Source organism: Elgaria multicarinata, chromosome 21 (assembly GCF_023053635.1).
Source record: "Elgaria multicarinata webbii isolate HBS135686 ecotype San Diego chromosome 21, rElgMul1.1.pri, whole genome shotgun sequence".
Classification (NCBI taxonomy): domain Eukaryota; kingdom Metazoa; phylum Chordata; class Lepidosauria; order Squamata; family Anguidae; genus Elgaria; species Elgaria multicarinata.
In genome coordinates this window covers 2,810,333-2,830,025 of record NC_086191.1, presented here as the reverse complement: position 1 = coordinate 2,830,025, position 19,693 = coordinate 2,810,333, and the positions used below count along the sequence as shown (strand labels likewise).

The window sequence follows — 19,693 nt, the reverse complement described above, 5'->3', positions numbered from 1 at the left end:
GACACACAGCCGGTTCATTAGAAACCACCTGCCTGTGCCCTTCGCCCAGCCTTCAAGCTTCCTTCCCCAGTGGGCACATGGCCAGATCCAGAGGCTAGGTAGCCTTTTACTCCCAAGTCATCTTCTTACCTCGAGAAGGTGAGTGGAGAAGCCGATCTGGGACATTTCCAGCTCAAAGGAACTATATTCGCGGGTCCCTAACGGGAAATAGTAACCATTTAACCTTTGCACTTCACGTTGGGTATAATGAGTTTAAAAGCAGCCAAAAAGCCCTCCCGCACCTGCCCTCCAAGTTCTGACCTCACCACATTTTCTGGGGGCCCAGTACCACCAGATTTGCCCCCCAATGCCCCCCCCAGCATTTGGCTGCCATCTTAATTCTCCCCAATGCCCCCAATGTGGTGTTGCTCAAGGGCATTGTGGGAAATTAAAATGATAATTTATTTATTTATTTACAATATTTATATACTGCTCCGTATCTAAAATCAATTCCAGAGTAGTGAAAATAGGAATGAAACTGTAAAAAAGAAAGAAGTTTAAAAACAGCAAATTAAAATGGTTCAATTTAAAAACAAAGGAACCAGAAAAACTGGCTGGTCCGTTGCGGAGGGCTTCCTGGAACAGAGTTGTTTTCAGGAGGCACCAGAAGCAGCCTAGTGGTGGCGCCTGCCTGACCTCCAGGGGCAGGGAGTTCCACAGAGAAGGGGCCACCACACTCAAGGCTCTTCTCCTGGTGGGTTCCAATCCAGCCAAAGGTCCATGTGGAACCACCAGGAGCCTGGCCTCTGATAACCTCAGTGACCGGGCAGGTTGATAGGGGAGAAGGCGCTCTCTCAGGTCCCAAGTTCTTTAGTCACCAAGGGCACAGTTGGAGGACATCTCATACTGCTGGATATGCCCAACTCCTGTGTGTGTGTGTGTGTGTGTGTGTGTTTGTGGACGGCACTAAGCGAAGTCCCCCTACCAGACTTGGCCATGTGCCCCACTCATATCTAGACATGATTTGGTGTCTGTGACATCTTTTTGATATCCGTGTTTTGTTTTCCTCCTCCCTCCCAATCCTTTTTCTTTTTGTGCCATGTCTTTTAGATTATAAACCTGAGGACACGGACTGTCTCATTATTAATCTTTGCAGGAGGACTTTTGGCCGAAGAGCAGTGTAAAAATACTGTAAATAAATAAATGTAGCAAAGCCAGGAAACTGTAATGAGCTCCCAAATGCTTCTCATGCGCTCAATTTTGCTTAACTGTTCTAAACCACAGCGGCTCCTGTGGTACCCTCCCAGCTCCTCGTGCCAGCATGAACAATCCCAGCCTTCCGGTACCTTCGAGGCTGAATATCCTATCGCCCAAAGCATCCACAATATCATTTAAGGCTGCCTCATCGGTCACGTTGAAGAAATACTTCTCGTCGGGGTCGCTGGCGATGTATTTGATTTCGTTGATGAAAGAGTTTGGATCTTTCTGCCGCCGGATGTAGTGTCCCAACACCTGAGGGAAGAAAAGCCACAAGAGATTGGGGCACAACCTGCCTCAGAACATTATGTGTGTGGGAAAATACAAGTAATGGCGAGGGAACAGGAAGAGGAAAATACAAGGGGTCTCAAGGCACAGATCTGGGCAATCCCAGATAACTATGTCAGTTTTTAAGCTGCTTCTATCACTGTGAGCATTTCTACATTAAGGAAAAATCCCATCCCCTTTCCAGCCTTTTTTTCCTTGGTCCCTTCCACGTTCACCACGTCAGGCCTCATCTAGAGTATTGCGTCCAGTTCTGGGCTCCACAATTCAAGAAGGACGCAGACAAGTTGGAGCGTGTTCAGAGGAGGGCAACCAGGATGATCAGGGGTCTGGAAACAAAGCCCTATGAAGAGAGACTGAAAGAACTGGGCAGGTTTAGCCTGGAGAAGAGAAGATTGAGGGGAGACATGATAGCACTCTTCAAATACTTAAAAGGTTGTCCCACAGAGGAGGGCCAGGATCTCTTCTCGATCCTCCCAGAGTGCAGGACACGGAATAACAGGCTCAAGTTAAAGGAAGCCAGATTCTGGCTGCACATCAGGAAAAACTTCCTGACTGTTAGAGCAGTACGACAATGGAACCAGTTGCCTAGGGAGGTGGTGGTCTCTCCCACACTAGAGGCCTTCAAGAGGCAGCTGGACAACCATCTGTCAGGGATGCTTTAGGGTGGATTCCTGCACTGAGCAGGGGGTTGGACTCGATGGCCTTGTAGGCCCCTACCGACTCTGCTATTCTATGATTCTATGATCCTTCAGGCGCGCCCACGTAATTTGTAATTGAGACCTTCCCCTCTGGCGGAAGTTTCATAAAGCTCAATGAAACATTGCCATCTAGAGGCGGAATTAATCCTGCGATTATTTTAGATACCGTTTTATCTCTGGTTTTTCTTTTAGCGAGGTTTCCGGGGGGAAGGTGCAAGAGACGTCTAGGACATTGATGGCATCATGTAATGGACCTGCAAACTTCTGTGAGTGGCCAATCATGAGCATGCTATAAATCATAGGAAAGGGGGCGTGGCATCTAGGGTAGGGTGGCCCTATGGAAAGGAGGACAAGGCTCCTGTATATTTAACATTTTATAGAAAAGGGGAATTTCAGCAGGTGTCATTTGTATGCATGCAGCGTCTGGTAAAATGCCCTCGTCATCACAACAGTTCAAGCTGCAAGAGCCCTGTACTCTTGGCCAGATGCAAAAGAAGGCAGGGCTCCTGCAACTTGAACTGTGGTGATGAAGAGGGCATTTCACTAGGTGCTGCATGCATATCAATGACAACTGCTGAAATTCCCTAGTTGATACAACTGTTAAAGATACAGGAGCCCTGTCCTCCTTTCCATGGGGTCTCCCAAATCTAGGGAAGCCCTGAGGGCCGGTTTGGGACCCCGAGGCTGAGATCTTGATAGGCTGGAGTGCTGGGCTGAAAACAACAGAATGAAACTTAATAGGGATAAATGCCAAGTTCTACATCTAGGAAATAGAAACCAAATGCACAGTTACAAGATGGGGGATATTTGGCTCAGCAATTCTACAAACGAGAAGGATCTTGGAATTGTTGTAGATCACAAGCTGAATAGGAGCCAACAGTGCGATAAGGCTGCAAAAAAGGCAAATGCTATTTTGGGCTGCATTAATAGAAGTAGAGCTTCCAATTCGCACAAGGTACTGGTTCCTCTCTATTCGGCCCTGGTTAGGCCTCATCTAGAGTACTGCGTCCAGTTCTGGGCTCCACAATTCAAGAAGGACGCAGCCAAGCTGGAGCGTGTTCAGAGGAGGGCAACCAGGATGATCAGGGGTCTGGAAACAAAGCCCTATGAGGAGAGACTGAAAGAACTGGGCATGTTTAGCCTGGAGAAGAGAAGATGGAGGGGAGACATGAGAGCACTCTTCAAAGACTTAAAAGGTTGTCACACAGAGGAGGGCCAGGATCTCTTCTCGATCCTCCCAGGGTGCAGGACATTAGTGAGGCAGGTGGCTACCAGGAGAAGGGCCTTCTCTGCTGTGGCACGAATGAGCTCCCTAAAGAGGTTCGCTTGGCACCTACATTAGATGCTTTTAGATGCCAGGTGAAGACCTTTTTATTCTCCCAGCATTTTAACAGTCTATAAATAAATTTTAACTTGGTGTTTTAAACGTGTAATTTTGCATTGCTGCTGTTTTTATCTGGGTGAGGTTTTATATTGTATTTTATATAATGGTTTTATATTGTTGTTTTATACTTTGAATGTTTTTAATTTTTGTGAACCGCCCAGAGAGCTCCGGCTATTGGGCGGTATAGAAATGCAATAAAGAAAGAAAGAAAGAAAGAGAAGAAGAATTTACCCTCACCCCCCACCCCAAATTGAAAACTATGCAACTCATATCTGAATTTTGTAGTGCAGAGAAAAATTGAAAAAAGAACTTGCCCTGCTGGAATTAGGAATATTATAGGATCTTTGGTTTTAACAATCAGCTTTGAGGATGACCATTTAACAGATGCGGATGAATGTTTATTATAAGGCAGTTGTGTGTGAATTTTTGCACCACAAGGCGTAATTGGATTAAACCCATGCTTCTCATTTGATTTAAGTGCTTTTAATACTGCTTTTCAACTGTAAAAAATTTACAAACAGCTAACAATGAATTTCTGGCTGGGGAATGCTGGGAGTTGTAGGCCGCCTTCATACATCATTGGTACGAAATTCTGCTATCTGGAACAAAGCCTTGATCATCTGTTATGGAAATCGTGGAAAGCGGAAAGGAGCTGGGCTGAAACAGTGGTTGAAGAACTGTGCTGTGTGAATTTGCTTTTTTATAGTACATCTGTCTTCACTCGCACAAACACACACACACACACACACATACATGCAGGTTGGGTTCACACAACATGCCAACCCACACTCAGTGGCTGAGCGTGTTGTTGTACCGTGGGCTATCGTGTTGTCTGAATGCAGCGTGTTTTTCCGCAGGCTGGGTTGTTAACCGTGCAGTGTGGCTTGTTCACCTGAACAATCCCAAAACAAACCATGGGTTCTCAGGATGGCTTGTTCAAGAAAAATAAGCCGCATTGCATGGTTAACTAACCATCCTGTGGAAAATGTTCTGCGTTCTGACAAGACGCTAACCCACGGTACTACAACAACCCACAATTCAACAACAACCCACACCCAACCACTGGGGCAGGGGGGTAGCGTGTTGTGTGAACCCAGCCATTCTCTCCCTCACACACACACACACGCGTCTACACACACAAGGAGCAACTTGTAGATGCTTCCAGGTCCCAGCGCACTCACCGCAATGGCGTAGCGCGTCACATTCCGTTCCTCACACTCTTCCAGGGCGTCCTGGAGTTCTTCGCCATCATGGGACTCCCCGTCGGTCACCACGATCATCAGTTTGGTGGCCCCCTCTCTCCCGCCTCGTTCTGGACTGAAGGCCTCTGTGCTGAAAGAGAGAAATCGGGAAGGAGGCGCAGAGGAGACCGCTTGAGGGGATGCTGTCCTGCTCTACGTGCGGCGTCAGGATCTCGGCTGCTGTTAGGAGTGTCAACAGGTCTGGTTTATGGAGGACAACCTGCCAGGATGGTCTCCAGTACAAGTCCCATTGAATCCAATATAAACTTCTCCTGTTAACCTTCAAAGCTTTTCACAGTCTAGCTCCTTCCTATCTCTCCTCTCTCATCTCACACTATTGCCCCGCTCGTGCTCTTCGCTCCTCTGATGCCATGCTTCTCGCCTGCCCAAGGGCCTCTACTTCCCTTGCTCGGCTTCGTCCATTTTCGTCTGCTGCCCCTTACGCCTGGAACGCTCTTCCAGAACATTTGAGAACTCCAAGTTCAATCGCAGCTTTTAAAGCTCAACTAAAAACTTTTCTTTTTCCTAAAGCTTTTAAAACTTGATGTTGTGCGGACTTTATACTGCTAGTTTTACCCTACCCTGTGCCTGCTTACCCTACCCTGTGCCTGTTGGCATTCTCTTCCCCTCCTTATTGTTTTACTATGATTTTATTAGATTGTAAGCCTATGCGGCAGGGCCTTGCTATTTACTGTTTTACTCTGTACAGCACCATGTACATTGATGGTGCTATATAAATAAATTAATTAATTAATTAATTAATAATAATAATAATAATAATAATAATAATAAATGAATGGGGGCTGCTGTGCCTGTTTACCCTACCCTGTGCCTGTTTGCTTTCTCTTCCCCTCCTTATTGTTTTATCATGGTTTTATTAGAATGTAAGCCTATGCGGCAGGGTCTTGCTATTTACTGTTTTACTCTGTACAGCACCATGTACATTGATGGTGCTATATAAATAAATAAATATAATAATAATAATAATAATAATAATAATAATAATAATAATAATAATAATAATGCTGAGGCCCAGTTTCCATTCATTTCAATGTGAGCTTGCACAAGAGAACATCCTAAGTTTTGTGAACCATAGAATCATACAATAGCAGAGCTGGAAGTGGCCATTGAGTCCAACCCCCTGCCCAATGCAGGAATCCACCCTAAAGCATCCCTGACAGATGGTTGTCCAGCTGCCTCTTGAAGGCCTCTAGTGTGGGAGAGCCCACAACCTCCCTAGGTAACAGATTCCATTGTTGTACTGCTCTAACAGTCAGGAAGTTTTTCCTGATGTTTTGTCATACTGCCCGAATTTTTTCCTGATGTCCAGCTGGAGTCTGGCTTCCTGTGACTTGAGCCCGTTGCTCCAGCTATTGGGCTGTATAGAAATGAAATGAAATAAATAAATAAAATAGTACCATCAGTTAATTGATAATAATTAGGGATTCCCACTGGATAAACAGAGAAGAGCACAAAAGTGACAAAAAGAATTTGACACCTTCCATACAATCTGGTATACATTTATTGATTTTATTAACGAAACAAGGTCCCTGGGGAAATCACCAGCATCTCACGGGCCAATAAGGAAAGATATATTTAGGGTGCAAACCTACGCATGTTTAGACAGAAAAAAAGTCCTATAGCTTCCAGCACCCCCAGATAACGACAACTGAACCTTAAACTCCTGATGAACTTCTGGGGATGAATATCAGGTTATTCATATATTGACCCTCCTGTGATTCCTGTTACCTGCACTTAAATTTCTTATGTAATGTTCGTGTTTTGCTAGTTGAAAAGTTGTAATATTCTCTGTATGGTCATTGCTAATATTATAACTGTAATGTAAAATGCAATAAAATAAATATGGGGGGGGGGGGAAAGGGGGAATCCCCATTGAATGGTTGACTTCTGTCACCAAAATGTCCTTAGCTAACTCTAGACAAACGGACACATGCCATCACCTCAGACCCAGGTAGCCCCACGATGTGTTCATGCATAGCACTCTTCAAATACTTGAAAGGTTGTCACACAGAGGAGGGCCAGGATCTCTTCTCGATCCTCCCAGAGTGCAGGACACGGAATAACGGGCTCAAGATAAAGGAAGCCAGATTCCAGCTGGACATCAGGAAAAACTTCCTGACTGTTAGAGCAGTACGACAATGGAATCAGTGACCTAGGGAGGTGGTGGGCTCTCCTACACTAGAGACCTTCAAGAGGCAGCTGGACAACCATCTGTCAGGGATGCTTTAGGGTGGATTCCTGCACTGAGCAGGGGGTTGGACTCGATGGCCTTGTAGGCCCCTTCCAACTCTACTATTCTATGATACTATCTACTATCTGACTCCTGTTCCTCACCCCGCACCCCCAAGACACACCTACCAGGCCTTGTGGATTGCAGAAGCCGTCCTCGTTTCCAGACCCTCCTGTCGGCTAATGTTTTTGGCCGCTTCAATGACCTCCTCTGCTGTTTGGTAGTCCTTAAGAGTCCATTCGTGGATGGCAACCTCACTGTACTGCAAGACCCCAACCTACACAGAGAAAAGGAAGCAAACTGAGACAGGAGAAGCTGCCTTAGACTGAGTCAGGCTATGGGACCATCTAGTTGTTGTTGATTATTATTATTATTATTATTATTATTATTATTATTAATAATAATAATAATTTTCTCTTTTCTCACTTGTGGTGGGTAATGGGCTTTGCCAGGTCATGATGTCTTTTACTGATTCAGGAATTTCTTGACTATTGGAAATGTTTTAAGTATGACTTTCTGGATGTTGGTGTATGTTGGCAGGCCCAGTTTCTGAAGGTTTTCTGCATAATTTTTTGATGTAAGCCTGGTGACTGATGTGACTATCAGAATAATTGTGACCTTTTCCTGTTGCCATAGTTCTTTAACTTCCATTTTCCTCTTCCTTTTCTATGACATTTTTGTCATTAGGTATTGCTATGTCGATGAGGTATGTGTGTTTTTCTTTTTTGTCTACAACCATTATGTCTGGTCAGTTGCAAGGTATTGTTTTGTCTGTATGAATTGTTCTGTCCCAGTATATTTTACAATCTGCATTTTTCAAAATTGTTTCGGGTTGGTATGTATAGCATGGTGTAGGTTGTTTTGTTGAGGTTGAATTTGATGTTGGTGAATTATTTTTGCAGCTGTATTGTGTCTATCTGTATAGTCCATTCCTGCCAGGATTATTATTATTATTTCAATTTATACTCCGCCTATATACAGAATACCCTAGGCAGCATACAAAGTTAAAACAACGTAAACAAGATAAAAACAATCAATAAAGCGCCATAGGTAGCATAAAAATGTTAAAAACAATTTAAGAAGATAAAACAATCAATAAAACCATAAAATCAATCTATAACGGTCAGCAATACGATTCTTTTTGGGTTGATTTTTTATTGTAAATGTAAACAGATGAAAAGAATTGAGCAGGGGGATGGACTTGATGGCCTTGTAGGCCCCTTCCAACTCTGGTATTCTATGATTCTATAAAATCATAAAATAATAAGAAGAAAATGAGAGGGGGAAGGAAAGAAAAAAAGAACATTCTTTGTGAAGGCTTTTTCTCTCTTGAACTGCGCTACTATTTAAACATAAAGCACGCCATGATTTTGAAGTGGGCATGGCTTCAAAAGTGCACCTGAGTATGTGCTACTGGAGAAGGACCAGTGTGGCAAGTGTGACACCTGGTAAGGGGTGTGACACCTGGCAAGGGGTGTGCCAGGTGTGCCCAGGCACACCCTAATATCTCAAGCAACAAGCACCAAAATGGGGGGAGCATTGAGTCCAGATGCAGTGTGTCGTGTTTCTCAGAACACTCCTGCTTTTGATGGGAGGCAAATGATGAGGCCTGCTAAGTAATCTACAAAGCTTTTATTAAGCAACAAACGTCTCTTCTACCTGAAGAGAGTCTAACCTCTTGGGAACGTCCCCCTAGGCAAAACTATGCAAACTAAGCAAGACAATTGTCCGCTCAAGAAGAATAGGAAGCCACTTCCCAAACGCCCATAACTTCAGAGCGCCTGGTGCAGAGGCAGGTTCTGGCATAATCGAACTGACTTTCTCACGCCTTCCTTCCACGACATGCATTTGAGCTTCCAGCAGACCCTAGCATCAGCTAGTTTTTCGGGACTAGAAGAAAACTCACTTTTCACTGAGTGTGGAGGATTTGAGGAGATAAGCTCAGGAGAGAGCTGACTCCCAGCTGAGGAGTCTTCCGTGAGAGCTTCCTCCCCCACTGGTACAGGCTGGCTGGTGTCTGGCGCTGCATCTTCTAGTTCTGAATCTGATTCTGATTGATTACTTGAAACATCTTCTCCCAAAACAGGGGCAGTAGGGTTAGCCATGACACAGTGGGAACAATCCTTTGGCTGCCCTCCGGCTGCTCTGCTGATGCCATCCCCAACAGCACGCTGTTGCTCTAGGCAGCAGGACCGAAAAGTAATCGCTCTGCCAGGAGCCTCTCCCCGCGAGCCACGCTTCAAAGAAGCCAGGGAGACACCCCCCAAGCGTAATATCACCTTGTAAGCACCCCCTCCAATGGCCAGTATCACTACAAAGCCCCCCCCCAATGCTGGGGCTTGGAGGGCATCCTCTCATTCCCCCCCCCCCCCCGCAACAGCCCTCCTGCAGTCAGGCAGGCTGAAGTAGGGCATAGTATCATAGAATCATAGAATAGCAGAGTTGGAAGGGGCCTACAAGGCCATCAAGTCCAACCCCCTGCTCAATGCAGGAATCCACCCTAAAGCATACCTGACAGGTGGCTGTCCAGCTGCCTCTTGAATGCCTCTAGTGTGGGAGAGCCCACCACCTCCCTAGGTAACTGGTTCCATTGTCGTACTGCTCTAACAGTCAGGAAGTTTTTCCTGATGTCCAGCTGGAATCTGGCTTCCTGTCACTTGAGTCCGTTATTCCGTGTCCTGCACTCTGGGAGGATCGAGAAGAGATCCTGGCCCTCCTCTGTGTGACAACCTTTCAAGGCCTTGAAGAGAGTTATCATGTCTCCCCTCAGGTTTCTCTTCTCCAGGCTAAACAGGCCCAGTTCTTTCAGTCTCTCTTCATAGGGCTTTGTTTCCAGACCCCTGATCACCCTGGTTGCCCTCCTCTGAACACGCTCCAGCTTGTCTGCCTCCTTCTTGAATTGTGGAGCCCAGAACTGGACGCAATACTCTAGATGAGGCCTAACCAGGGCCTAATATAGAGAGGAACCACTCTCATGCGATTTGGAAGCTATACTTCTATTAATGCAGCCCAAAATAGCATTGGCCTTTCTTGAACCCATATCGCACTGTTGTCTCATATTCAGCTTGCGATCTACAACAATTCCAAGATCCTTCTCGTTTGTAGTATTGCTGAGCCAAGTATCCCCCATCTTGTAACTGTGCATTTGGTTTCTATTTCGTAGATGTAGAACTTGGCATTTATCCTTATTAAATTTCATTCTGTTGTTTCCAGCCCAGCACTCCAGCCCATCAAGAGCCATTAGTAGCTACAGTGTTTAATAAGTAAATGAATATAAATAATGCCCTTTATGATTGTGTATTCAATAAATGTTGGCCTTTTAAAAAAAAAAATTTTAATTACCTGGTGCACAACCTCATGAAATGGGCTGTGCACGCCTAGGAGAAGGACTCAACGTGGGTGAGGAGGGGGCTTCCTGCCACCAGGGCAAGAAATGGCAATTGCTGAAATGGCAAGAGCAAAAGGTGTGTTTCATTTGGGAACTCAGCTTCCTGCCAACGCATTTTTTCTTTTTAGCCCCGGAGAAGGAATTTTGGTTCAAACTCGCTGACTCAGCGGAGAGCCCCTCCACCGTTCACAATGAGGCTACAGAAAAACGGATCCGCTCCCCCAACCCACCCACCCCTCGCCTTGTTTTCTTTGAGTTTCCTGTTTTTCGACAGGGAGGGATTTCAAACGTCCTAAGCCTCGGCCCCGGGACAGGACAGGGAGCTGGGAAAACAGTTCAGCCCATATTCAAGCTCTCGTGAATAGACCAGGAAGGGAGAAGCTGTGATCGAAAGTGCGATCTGTCATCGAAGAGGGTCATCTTAAGCAGGGCGCCTTCCACGTTTTGGATTTGGAGAAAGAACGTAGCAGAGGGAACTGGGAACCCTCCTGTGTTATCCCTCTGATAGTGGAGGGAGCACGTAGCCATCAGGGCTAGTAGCCACTGATAGCATTCTCCTCCTGGAATTTATCCAACCCGCTTTTAAAGCCATCCCAACTGGTGGCCATCACCACATCTTGTGGTAGTGAGTTCCATAGTTTAACTCTGTGTGAAGAAGTCCTTCCTTTGATCTGTCCTGAATCTTGCACCCATCAGCTTCATGGGGTGACCCCATTCGGTTCTAGTATTTTGAGAGAGGAGAGAAAAATATCTCCCCTTCCACATTCTCCACACCAGGAATAATTTTGTACGCCTCTATCCTGTCTCCCCTCAGCCTCCTGTTTTCCAAGCTGAACAATCCCAGCTGTTGTAACCTTCCCTCACAGGGGAGATGCTCCAGACCCTGGATCATTTGAGTTGCCCTTTTCTGCACTTCTTCAAGCTCTATAATATCCTTTTTAGGTGCGATGACCAGAACTGTACACAGTATTCTAAGTGTGCTTGCACCATAGATTTGTATAAATGCAGTGTTATACTGGTAGGTTTATTCTCAATTCCTTTTCTAACAATGCCTGAAGCTGACCTTAGGGACCAGGTAGGTTGAAGTCCAAAACACCTGGAAGGCACCAGGTTGGGGAAGGCTGCAGTAGACAATACCTACCCTAAGATGTCTCTCTATCAGCTTCAGTTCACAAGTTTTTCCACCGCGATTTTGCCATGTAAATGTTGACTGAGTGATTGATTTTAACATGCAACTCACTTGGATCTGCTCTGGATCGATGAAAAATTTGCTGAGGATGTTGCTAAGGAAGTTCTGTACCTCGTACCAAGGATAGATGCTGTTGGACCCATCCAGGACAATTACGATGTCCATGTAGGTTGAGCATCCTGCAAGATGTTGAAGAAGCAAAACAGTTAAGCAGAAGCAAAGGAGGTGTGCTTAGAATCATAAAATCATAGAATAGCAGAGTTGGAAGGGGCCCACAAGGCCATCGAGTCCAACCCCCTGCTCAATGCAGGAATCCACCCTAAAGCATCCCTGACAGATGGTTGTCCAGCTGCCTCTTGAAGGCCTCTAGGGTGGGAGAGCCCACAACCTCCCTAGGTAACTGATTCCATTGTTGCACTGCTCTAACAGTCAGGAAGTTTTTCCTGATGTCCAGCTGGAATCTGGCTTCCTTTAACTTGAGTCCATTATTCCGTGTCATGCACTTTGGGAGGATCGAGAAGAGATCCTGGCCTCTCGCTTTGAGAGAAGAGAGCCGCCGGGGCAAAAATGTTTTCCTCTTAAGACCTACAGCGGTGGCCAAAAATTGTGGACCCTTTTTGAAATTTTCATGTTTTGCAACTTTGCGTGCTTATAGAAAATGTTCTGTTTCCCGAAATTCAAACGTTTATATATCAATTGAAAGACCTGATTCACGTAATACAACCACCCGGCTTCTTTTCCTGGGTGTCCAATCCACTCTTTTCTTTGGAGCCATTGCTCTGTTTATGATGTACGTACGAACACTTTTAATTTGAGAAATGCTTCAAATATTCACACAATCTCCAATTGCACTTCACTTACAGAACAAACAGCAAAACTGACTTCCCCCAACTTGAAACATGGCATATCGCAGCTACTGCCGTGTGATTGGTCCCCAGAACAAGGACTGTGATTGGCCAGTAGAGTTTGCAATTCCATACCGCTTCTTCACTCATTCACACCTGTGTTTATTTTTAAACTAAAGTAAGCATAACTTTTTTTTGTCATGCAGATATTTGCATTCTGTTTTTTTGTACTGAATTCAGCATTAAATTCTCTTTCAATTGATAAACATTTTTATAAGCATGCAAAGTTGCAAAACATGAAAATTTCAAAAAGTGTCCACAATTTTAGCCACCACTGTAGGTCTGGAAGATGGACCCCCATTATAGAATCATCATCATAATCATCATCATCATTATTATTATTATTATTATTATTATTATTATTATTCAAGACAAAACATGCATAAGATTGCACTCCAAAACATTAAACCTAGACATTTTAAAAGGTAAATTGAAAAGATATGCCTTCATATCTAGGGTGACCCTATGAAAAGGAGGACAGGGCTCCTGTATGTTTAACAGTTGTAAAGAAAAGGGAATTTCAGCAGGTGTCCCTTGTATGCCTGCAGCACCTGGTGAAATTCCCTCTTCATCACAACAGTTCAAGCTGCCCTCTTTTGGATCCGGTCACTCTAGTATAGCTCCTGCAGCTTTCACTGTTGTGTTGAAGAGGGCATTTCACCAGGTGCTGCATGCATACGAAAGATCCCTGCTGAAATTCCTTCTTCATCACAAGTGTTAAAGATACAGCAACCCTGTCCTCCTTTCCATAGGGTCACCCAACTTAATACCCATGTATATTCATAGCGAGACAGGTGTCCCCTTAACATACCCAGGGCATAAGCCATTTAGGGCTTTTAAATGTTAAAACCATCACCTTGAATTGCACCTGGGAAGCAATTCCTAGGTTTTAAAATGTGTATGTTTTTAAATTTTGTAAGGCCGCCTTGAGGCCCAGTATTGGGCAAAAGGCAGAATACAAATAAATAAATAAATAAATAAATAAATAATAACCAGCCACCACTGCAAGGTCGTTCAGGATAGTGCTGATAATGCACTATCAGGACTGGAAAATGCAGTAATAATTATTATTATTATTATTATTATTTATTTATATAGCACCATCAATGTACATGGTGCTGTACAGAGTAAAACAGTAAATAGCAAGACCCTGCCGCATAGGCTTACAATCTAATAAAATCATAGTAAAACAATAAGGAGGGGAAGAGAATGCAAACAGGCACAGGGTAGGGTAAGCAGGCACAGGGTAGGGAAAAACTAACAGTAGAAAGTAACAGTAGAAGTCTGCACAACATCAAGTTTTAAAAGCTTTAGGAAAAAGAAAAGTTTTTAGTTGAGCTTTAAAAGCTGCGATTGAACTTGTAGTTCTCAAATGTTCTGGAAGAGCGTTCCAGGCGTAAGGGGCAGCAGACGAAAATGGACGAAGCCGAGCAAGGGAAGTAGAGGCCCTTGGGCAGGCGAGAAACATGGCATCAGAGGAGCGAAGAGCACGAGCGGGGCAATAGTGTGCGATGAGAGAGGAGAGGGCGCTCCACCCCTCTCGGTTGCTACCTCAGTGCAAAGTCATTGGCACATGATACGTTCCAGAGGTCCCAGGACCACTTTCCAGAAGATTAGTCAGGCTTCATGTGGAATAACAGCGTTGAGTCCATCATGAGGCAGGGGGGCAGCAGGTCGAAGGAAGTCTCAGTCTAAACTTAACGCTTTGGGTAGAGTGGCCCTATGGAAAGGAAGACAGGGCTCCGGTATCTTTAACCATGGCATAGAAAAGGGGATTTCAGCAGGTGTCTTTGGTATGCCTGCAGCACCTGGTGAAATTCCCTGTTCTATACAACTGTTAAAGATACAGGAGCCCCGTCCTCCTTTCCGTAGGGTCACCCTACTCTTTTATATAGTCACCCTAGCTTTGGGGACCTAAACGTTCACAGCCACGGCTGCTCGTCACTTTACTAAAACACACGCTTTCAACATGGAAAGCTGCCGTATAATCTAGGCCAGGATGTTTGCTCTTCCTGCCACGTATGGCAGGGGTACGTCACCTTTTGGGATTGATGAGGTCATTCGCAGTTTTAAGAGAGTGACGTGGGCCCTCTCACAAAATGGCTGCCATGGGTGGCTTGCCCATTTATAAAATGGTGGGTCACAAAGCATTCATTTCCTCTGAGGAGGCGGGGCTTCCACACACACCCTCCTGCCCCCTCACCAGTCGCCACAGGCAGTCTCTAGAAGGGAGGCCCACCTGCGGGCGTCTTGTTGAGGGGGTCCCCTAATCCCAAACCCAACCCCGGAAACAGAAGAGGTCTTGACATGAACACATAAAGGCCTCAACACAGCTCAACCTCTTTTAAACGTGTGTTTCAGCCCCTGAAATGGAGAAACCCAGAGCACTTCTGAACATTCGGCCCTGGTTAGGCCTCATCTAGAGTATTGCATCCAGTTCTGGGCTCCACAATTCAAGAAGGACACAGAAGCTGGAGCGTGTTCAGAGGAGGGCAACCAGGATGATCAGGGGTCTGGAAACAAAGCCCTATGAAGAGAGACTGAAAGAACTGGGCATGTTTAGCCTGGAGAAGAGAAGATTGAGGGGAGACATGATAGCACTCTTCAAATACTTGAAAGGTTGTCCCACAGAGGAGGGCCAGGATCTCTTCTCGATCCTCCCAGAGTGCAGGACACGGACTAATGGGCTCAAGTTACAGGAAGCCAAATTCCGGCTGCACATCAGGAAAAACTTCCTGACTGTTAGAGCAGTACGACAATGGAACCAGTTACCTAGGGAGGTGGTGGGCTCTCCCACACCACAGGCATTCAAGAGGCAGCTGGACAGCCATCTGCCAGGGATGCTTTAGGGTAGATTCCTGCATTGAGCAGGGGTTGGACTCGATGGCCTTATAGGCCCCTTCCAACTCTGCTATTCTGTGATTCTATGCGCACCTAGGAGTGCGCAACACATTTCATTAGGGGTGTGCACCCAGGGAGGTTTTTTTCAAGGTAAACATTTATTGAATACATTAAATACATTATTTTTATTAATGTATTTATTAAACACTATAGACACTGATGCCGTACTCTGTGTCTGGCTTGCCTGACCTTGGGGGTGGGGTGGGGAATTGCAGGTGAGGGGTGGGGGAATGGGGAGACGCTCCTCAAGCCCCGGCATGGGTGGGGCTTCCTTGTTGTGTCTGGACCCCCCTCTAGATCCCTACTCAATCCCCCCCTCAATTTGGTACTTATTGCTTGAGGCATTAGGGTGTGCCTGGGCACATCCGGCACACCCCTTGTGCATGCCTATGCATGCACAGGGTGCCGCTTTCTTTTATACTGGGTCAGCACGACCATTTCTAATGCTCTTGGGGTTAGAGAGGAGGGCTCCCAGCACAGGCACCCCAACACTTGTCATTTTAGACAAGAGACCAAACCTACTCTGAGCCGTCGGGGCGATGTTTTCCATCGGCCGGAAGTTCTCGTCCACACTGGTGCAGATCCCGGTGCTAAACATGGATGTGCCGCATTCTTGGGACCACAGCGGGGCACACGCCTGCGGAAAGGAGAGTAACGGACATGATGAGCAGCCTGTCCACACTGGGAAAATAACTGACAGGAGCCCTCCCTCGTAAGGCACCATTGGACTGCAGAAGACCTTATTTAAACCTTCCCAGCCAACTACTTTGTTTCTTTCAATTCCCACGTGCACGGTGCAGGGGCTTAAGGAAAAACACCGTTGTTGGCACAAATGGATTCTCTGGTGCTGTTCACACAACCCACTAACCCCACACTAAGTGATTACAGGTAGGGTATTTTGAACCCTGGGTTGTTTGTTGAACCATGGGTTATCATGTTGTTGGATTGCAGCTGGGGTGGCTTTTTATTTATTATTTATTATTTATTTATTTAGAATATTTATATACCGCTCCCCACTGAAAAATTTCGAAGCGGTGTACAAGGTAAAATGAAAATAAAAACAGAATAAAAACAGTCAAAACAAAATTTAAAAGAAGCAATAACAGGAATCCAAGGCTGCATGTTAAAGAAAGGCTTCTTGGAATAAAGATGTTTTCAGGAGGCGCCGAAAGGAGTACAAGGTTGGAGCCTGCCTGACCTCCAGAGGCAGGGAGTTCCACAGGAGGGGGGCCACCACGCTGAAGACTCTTCCCTTGGTGGATTCCAATCGGAGGATGGATCTAGGTGAAACCACCAGGAGCAGGCCCTCGGATGACCTCAGTGACCGGGCAGGTTGGTAAGGGAGAAGGCGCTGTCTCAGGTATCCTGGTCCCAACTTGTTCAGGGCTTTGTATACAAGTACAAGAACCTTAAACCTGACCTGATAGCAAATAGGCAGCCAGTGCAGATCCCTCAGCAGAGGAGTTACATGCTGGAAAGGGGCAGCTCCAGACAGCAGCCGAGCTGCAGCCTTCTGCACTAGCTCCAGCTCCGGAGCAGCTTCAAGGGCAGCCCCACATAGACCGCGTTGCAGTAATCCAGCCTTGAGGTTCCCAATGCCTGTACCACCATGGCCAAGCGATCCCTGTCCAAGAGAGGCCGTAGTTGGCGAACCAGCCGAAGATGGTCAAAGGCACTCCGAGCCGTGGCGGCTACTTGAGCCTCCAACAACAGAAATGGGTCTAAGAGTACCCCCAAACGACGAACCTGTTCTTTCAGAGGCAGGGCAACCCCATCCAGAACAGGCCATGAGCCTGTCTCCCGGACTCGGGAACCACTCACCCACAGGGCTTCCGTCTTGCCAGGATTCAGTATCAGTTTATTGGCACTCATCCAGCCCATTACTGAGTCTAGGCACTGGTCCAGGACTTGCACAGCCTCACCTGATTCAGTTGTCACAGGGAGATAGAGCTGTGTGTCGTCAGCGTATTGATGGCATTTAGCTCCAAATCCCCTAATGACCGCTCCCAACGGCTTTTTAACCGTGCAGTGTGGCTTATGTTCTCGAACAAGCCATTGCGTGAACCCAGGGTTTGTTGTTGGGCTGTTCAGGGTGGTTAACAAGCAACCCAGAGGAAAACACAATAATTCACAATTCAGCACCAACCCACACTCCAACACTGAGCATGGGTGAGTGTGTGTTGTGAACCCAGCCTGTGCCTCTGTGAATGTGTGTGTGTGTGCAGGTGAAGACAGATGTGATATAAAAAAGAAAATCCACAGTATAGTTCTTCAGCCATGATTTGAGCCCAGCTTCCTTTCTCTTTCAGGATTTCCATGACAGATGATCAAGGCTTTATTACAGGCAACCCGGAAAACGCGCTGCACTCAGGCAGCGCGCTAACCCATGGCTCAACAAACAACCCATGGTTCAAAGCAACCCACACTCAACCATTGAGTGTGGGTTAGCGTGTTGTGTGAACAACCCCTCTGAGCCTTGCTCAGAGGAGGAACGCCTCTGTACATGGCGGTTCAGAGAACTTCGGCTATTGGGAGGTATAGAAATGCAATAAATAAATAAATAAATAAATATCCTAGCTAACAAGAGCACCAGATGAGTCCTGCTGGGCCAGACTGAGGTGGATCTACCTTGTTCAATGTCCTGTTTTCCACAGCGGCCAAGCAGATGCCCTGGGAAACCCGCACACAGGACATGGCTATGAGGCAGGTGGCTACTGGCCAGTTTGCATTGGCTGCCTATACATTTTTCCGAGCCCAATTCAAGGTGCTGGTTTTAACCTATAAAGCCCTACATGGCTTGGGACTGTAATACCTGATGGAATGCCGCTCCCGACATGAACCTCCCCGTACACTACACTCAACATCTAAGGTCCTCCTCCGAGCGCCTACTCCGAGGGAAGCTCAGAGGATGGCAACAAGGGAGAGGGCCTTTTCGGTGGTGGCCCCCTGACTGTGGAATGATCTCCCCGATGAGGCTCGCCTGGCACCAACATTGTTATCTTTCAGGCGCCAGGTCAAGACTTTCCTCTTCTCCCAGGCATTAAACGGCATTGAACACTAAGTTTGTTTTTTAATGGACCCCAGAATTGTTGTTTTAAATGGATGCTGCTGTTTTTATACTGTTGTTTTTATGTCTCTGATGGTTTTTAAATTTTGTATACTTTTAATGTTTACTGTTTTTAGCTTTTGTGAACCGCCCAGAGAGCTTCGGCTGTGGGGTGGTATATAAATGTAATAAAATAAATACATAATAATAAAAAAATACCAGGAGCGGGGCCTTCTCTGCTGTGGCACCCCGGCTATAGAATGAACTCCCTAGAGAGGTGCACCTGGCACCTACGTTATACTCTTTTCAACGCCAGGTGAAGACCTTCTTATTCTCCTAGTATTTTAACAGTTTATCATCTTACTCTTTTAACTTTGCTGTTTTAAACCTGTCTTTTGAATCTGTATAAATCTCTGCATTGCTGCTCAGTGTTATCCTGGGCCGTTTCTATACCTGTCTTCCCCCCCCCCCCCCGGGATCGTCCCGGGATCATGACACACAGGGGATCCCAGGAGCAGGCAGGGACGATCCCTCCATTTTCCTGGGATAATCCTTCGGTGTAGAAAGGACCTTGGTTGTGCTTTTAAATTGTACTTTGATATTGTGTTTTTATACTGTCGTTTGTTTTAAACTTTGAGTTGTATTTGATGGTTTTAACTTTTGTGAACCACCCGGATAGCTTCAGCTGTTGGGCGGTATAGAAATTCAATAAAATAAAATAATAAATAAATAAACGAGGGCAAACGCATCTGGAAAACAGAAGCATTTTGTCACTGGATGGTGATTTACAGGGGACAGAAAATAAAGTCTATCCCTGATAAATAGGAACAGCTGGAAGACGTATAATTCACCCAGGTTTTAGAATTCCATTTCCCCTGCATTTCCCCATTGCAGAACTTTGAAAATATGTGTCTGGGTCCCCTTTGGCAGAAGCCTGTCAGTCAATCTCTGCAGCTCCCCCAAATGTGCATCGGCTGCTTAGAAAGGGCACCCCGGCCAGGGCAGTTCCCCTCTCGGCCTCGCGCCCCACAGATGACCACGTGGTCTTCTTGAGTAAACAAGGGCTTGCCACAAAAATGCCAGGCAGGAGCGAACGCTCTTGGCTTGCAGGAAACGCCCAGCCAAGCTGGCCTAAATCTGTCTCCGTCTCGCTGGCCAGCTGTTTG

The 19,693-nt window shown here is 46.1% G+C and overlaps 1 protein-coding gene across 1 annotated transcript in view; it reads right to left on the bottom strand.

The window, feature by feature from the left end:
- ITGA10 (integrin subunit alpha 10) overlaps positions 1-19,693 on the bottom strand; it is a 117,355-nt gene that overhangs the window by 44,833 nt on the left and 52,829 nt on the right. The window contains exons 8-13 of the mRNA XM_063146102.1: positions 16,004-16,118; positions 11,727-11,854; positions 7,227-7,375; positions 4,788-4,938; positions 1,326-1,491; positions 130-197 (exon numbers count right to left, since the gene is read on the bottom strand). Coding sequence (XP_063002172.1) covers positions 130-197; positions 1,326-1,491; positions 4,788-4,938; positions 7,227-7,375; positions 11,727-11,854; positions 16,004-16,118 — 777 coding nt within the window. The remainder of the gene's footprint in view (positions 1-129; positions 198-1,325; positions 1,492-4,787; positions 4,939-7,226; positions 7,376-11,726; positions 11,855-16,003; positions 16,119-19,693) is intronic.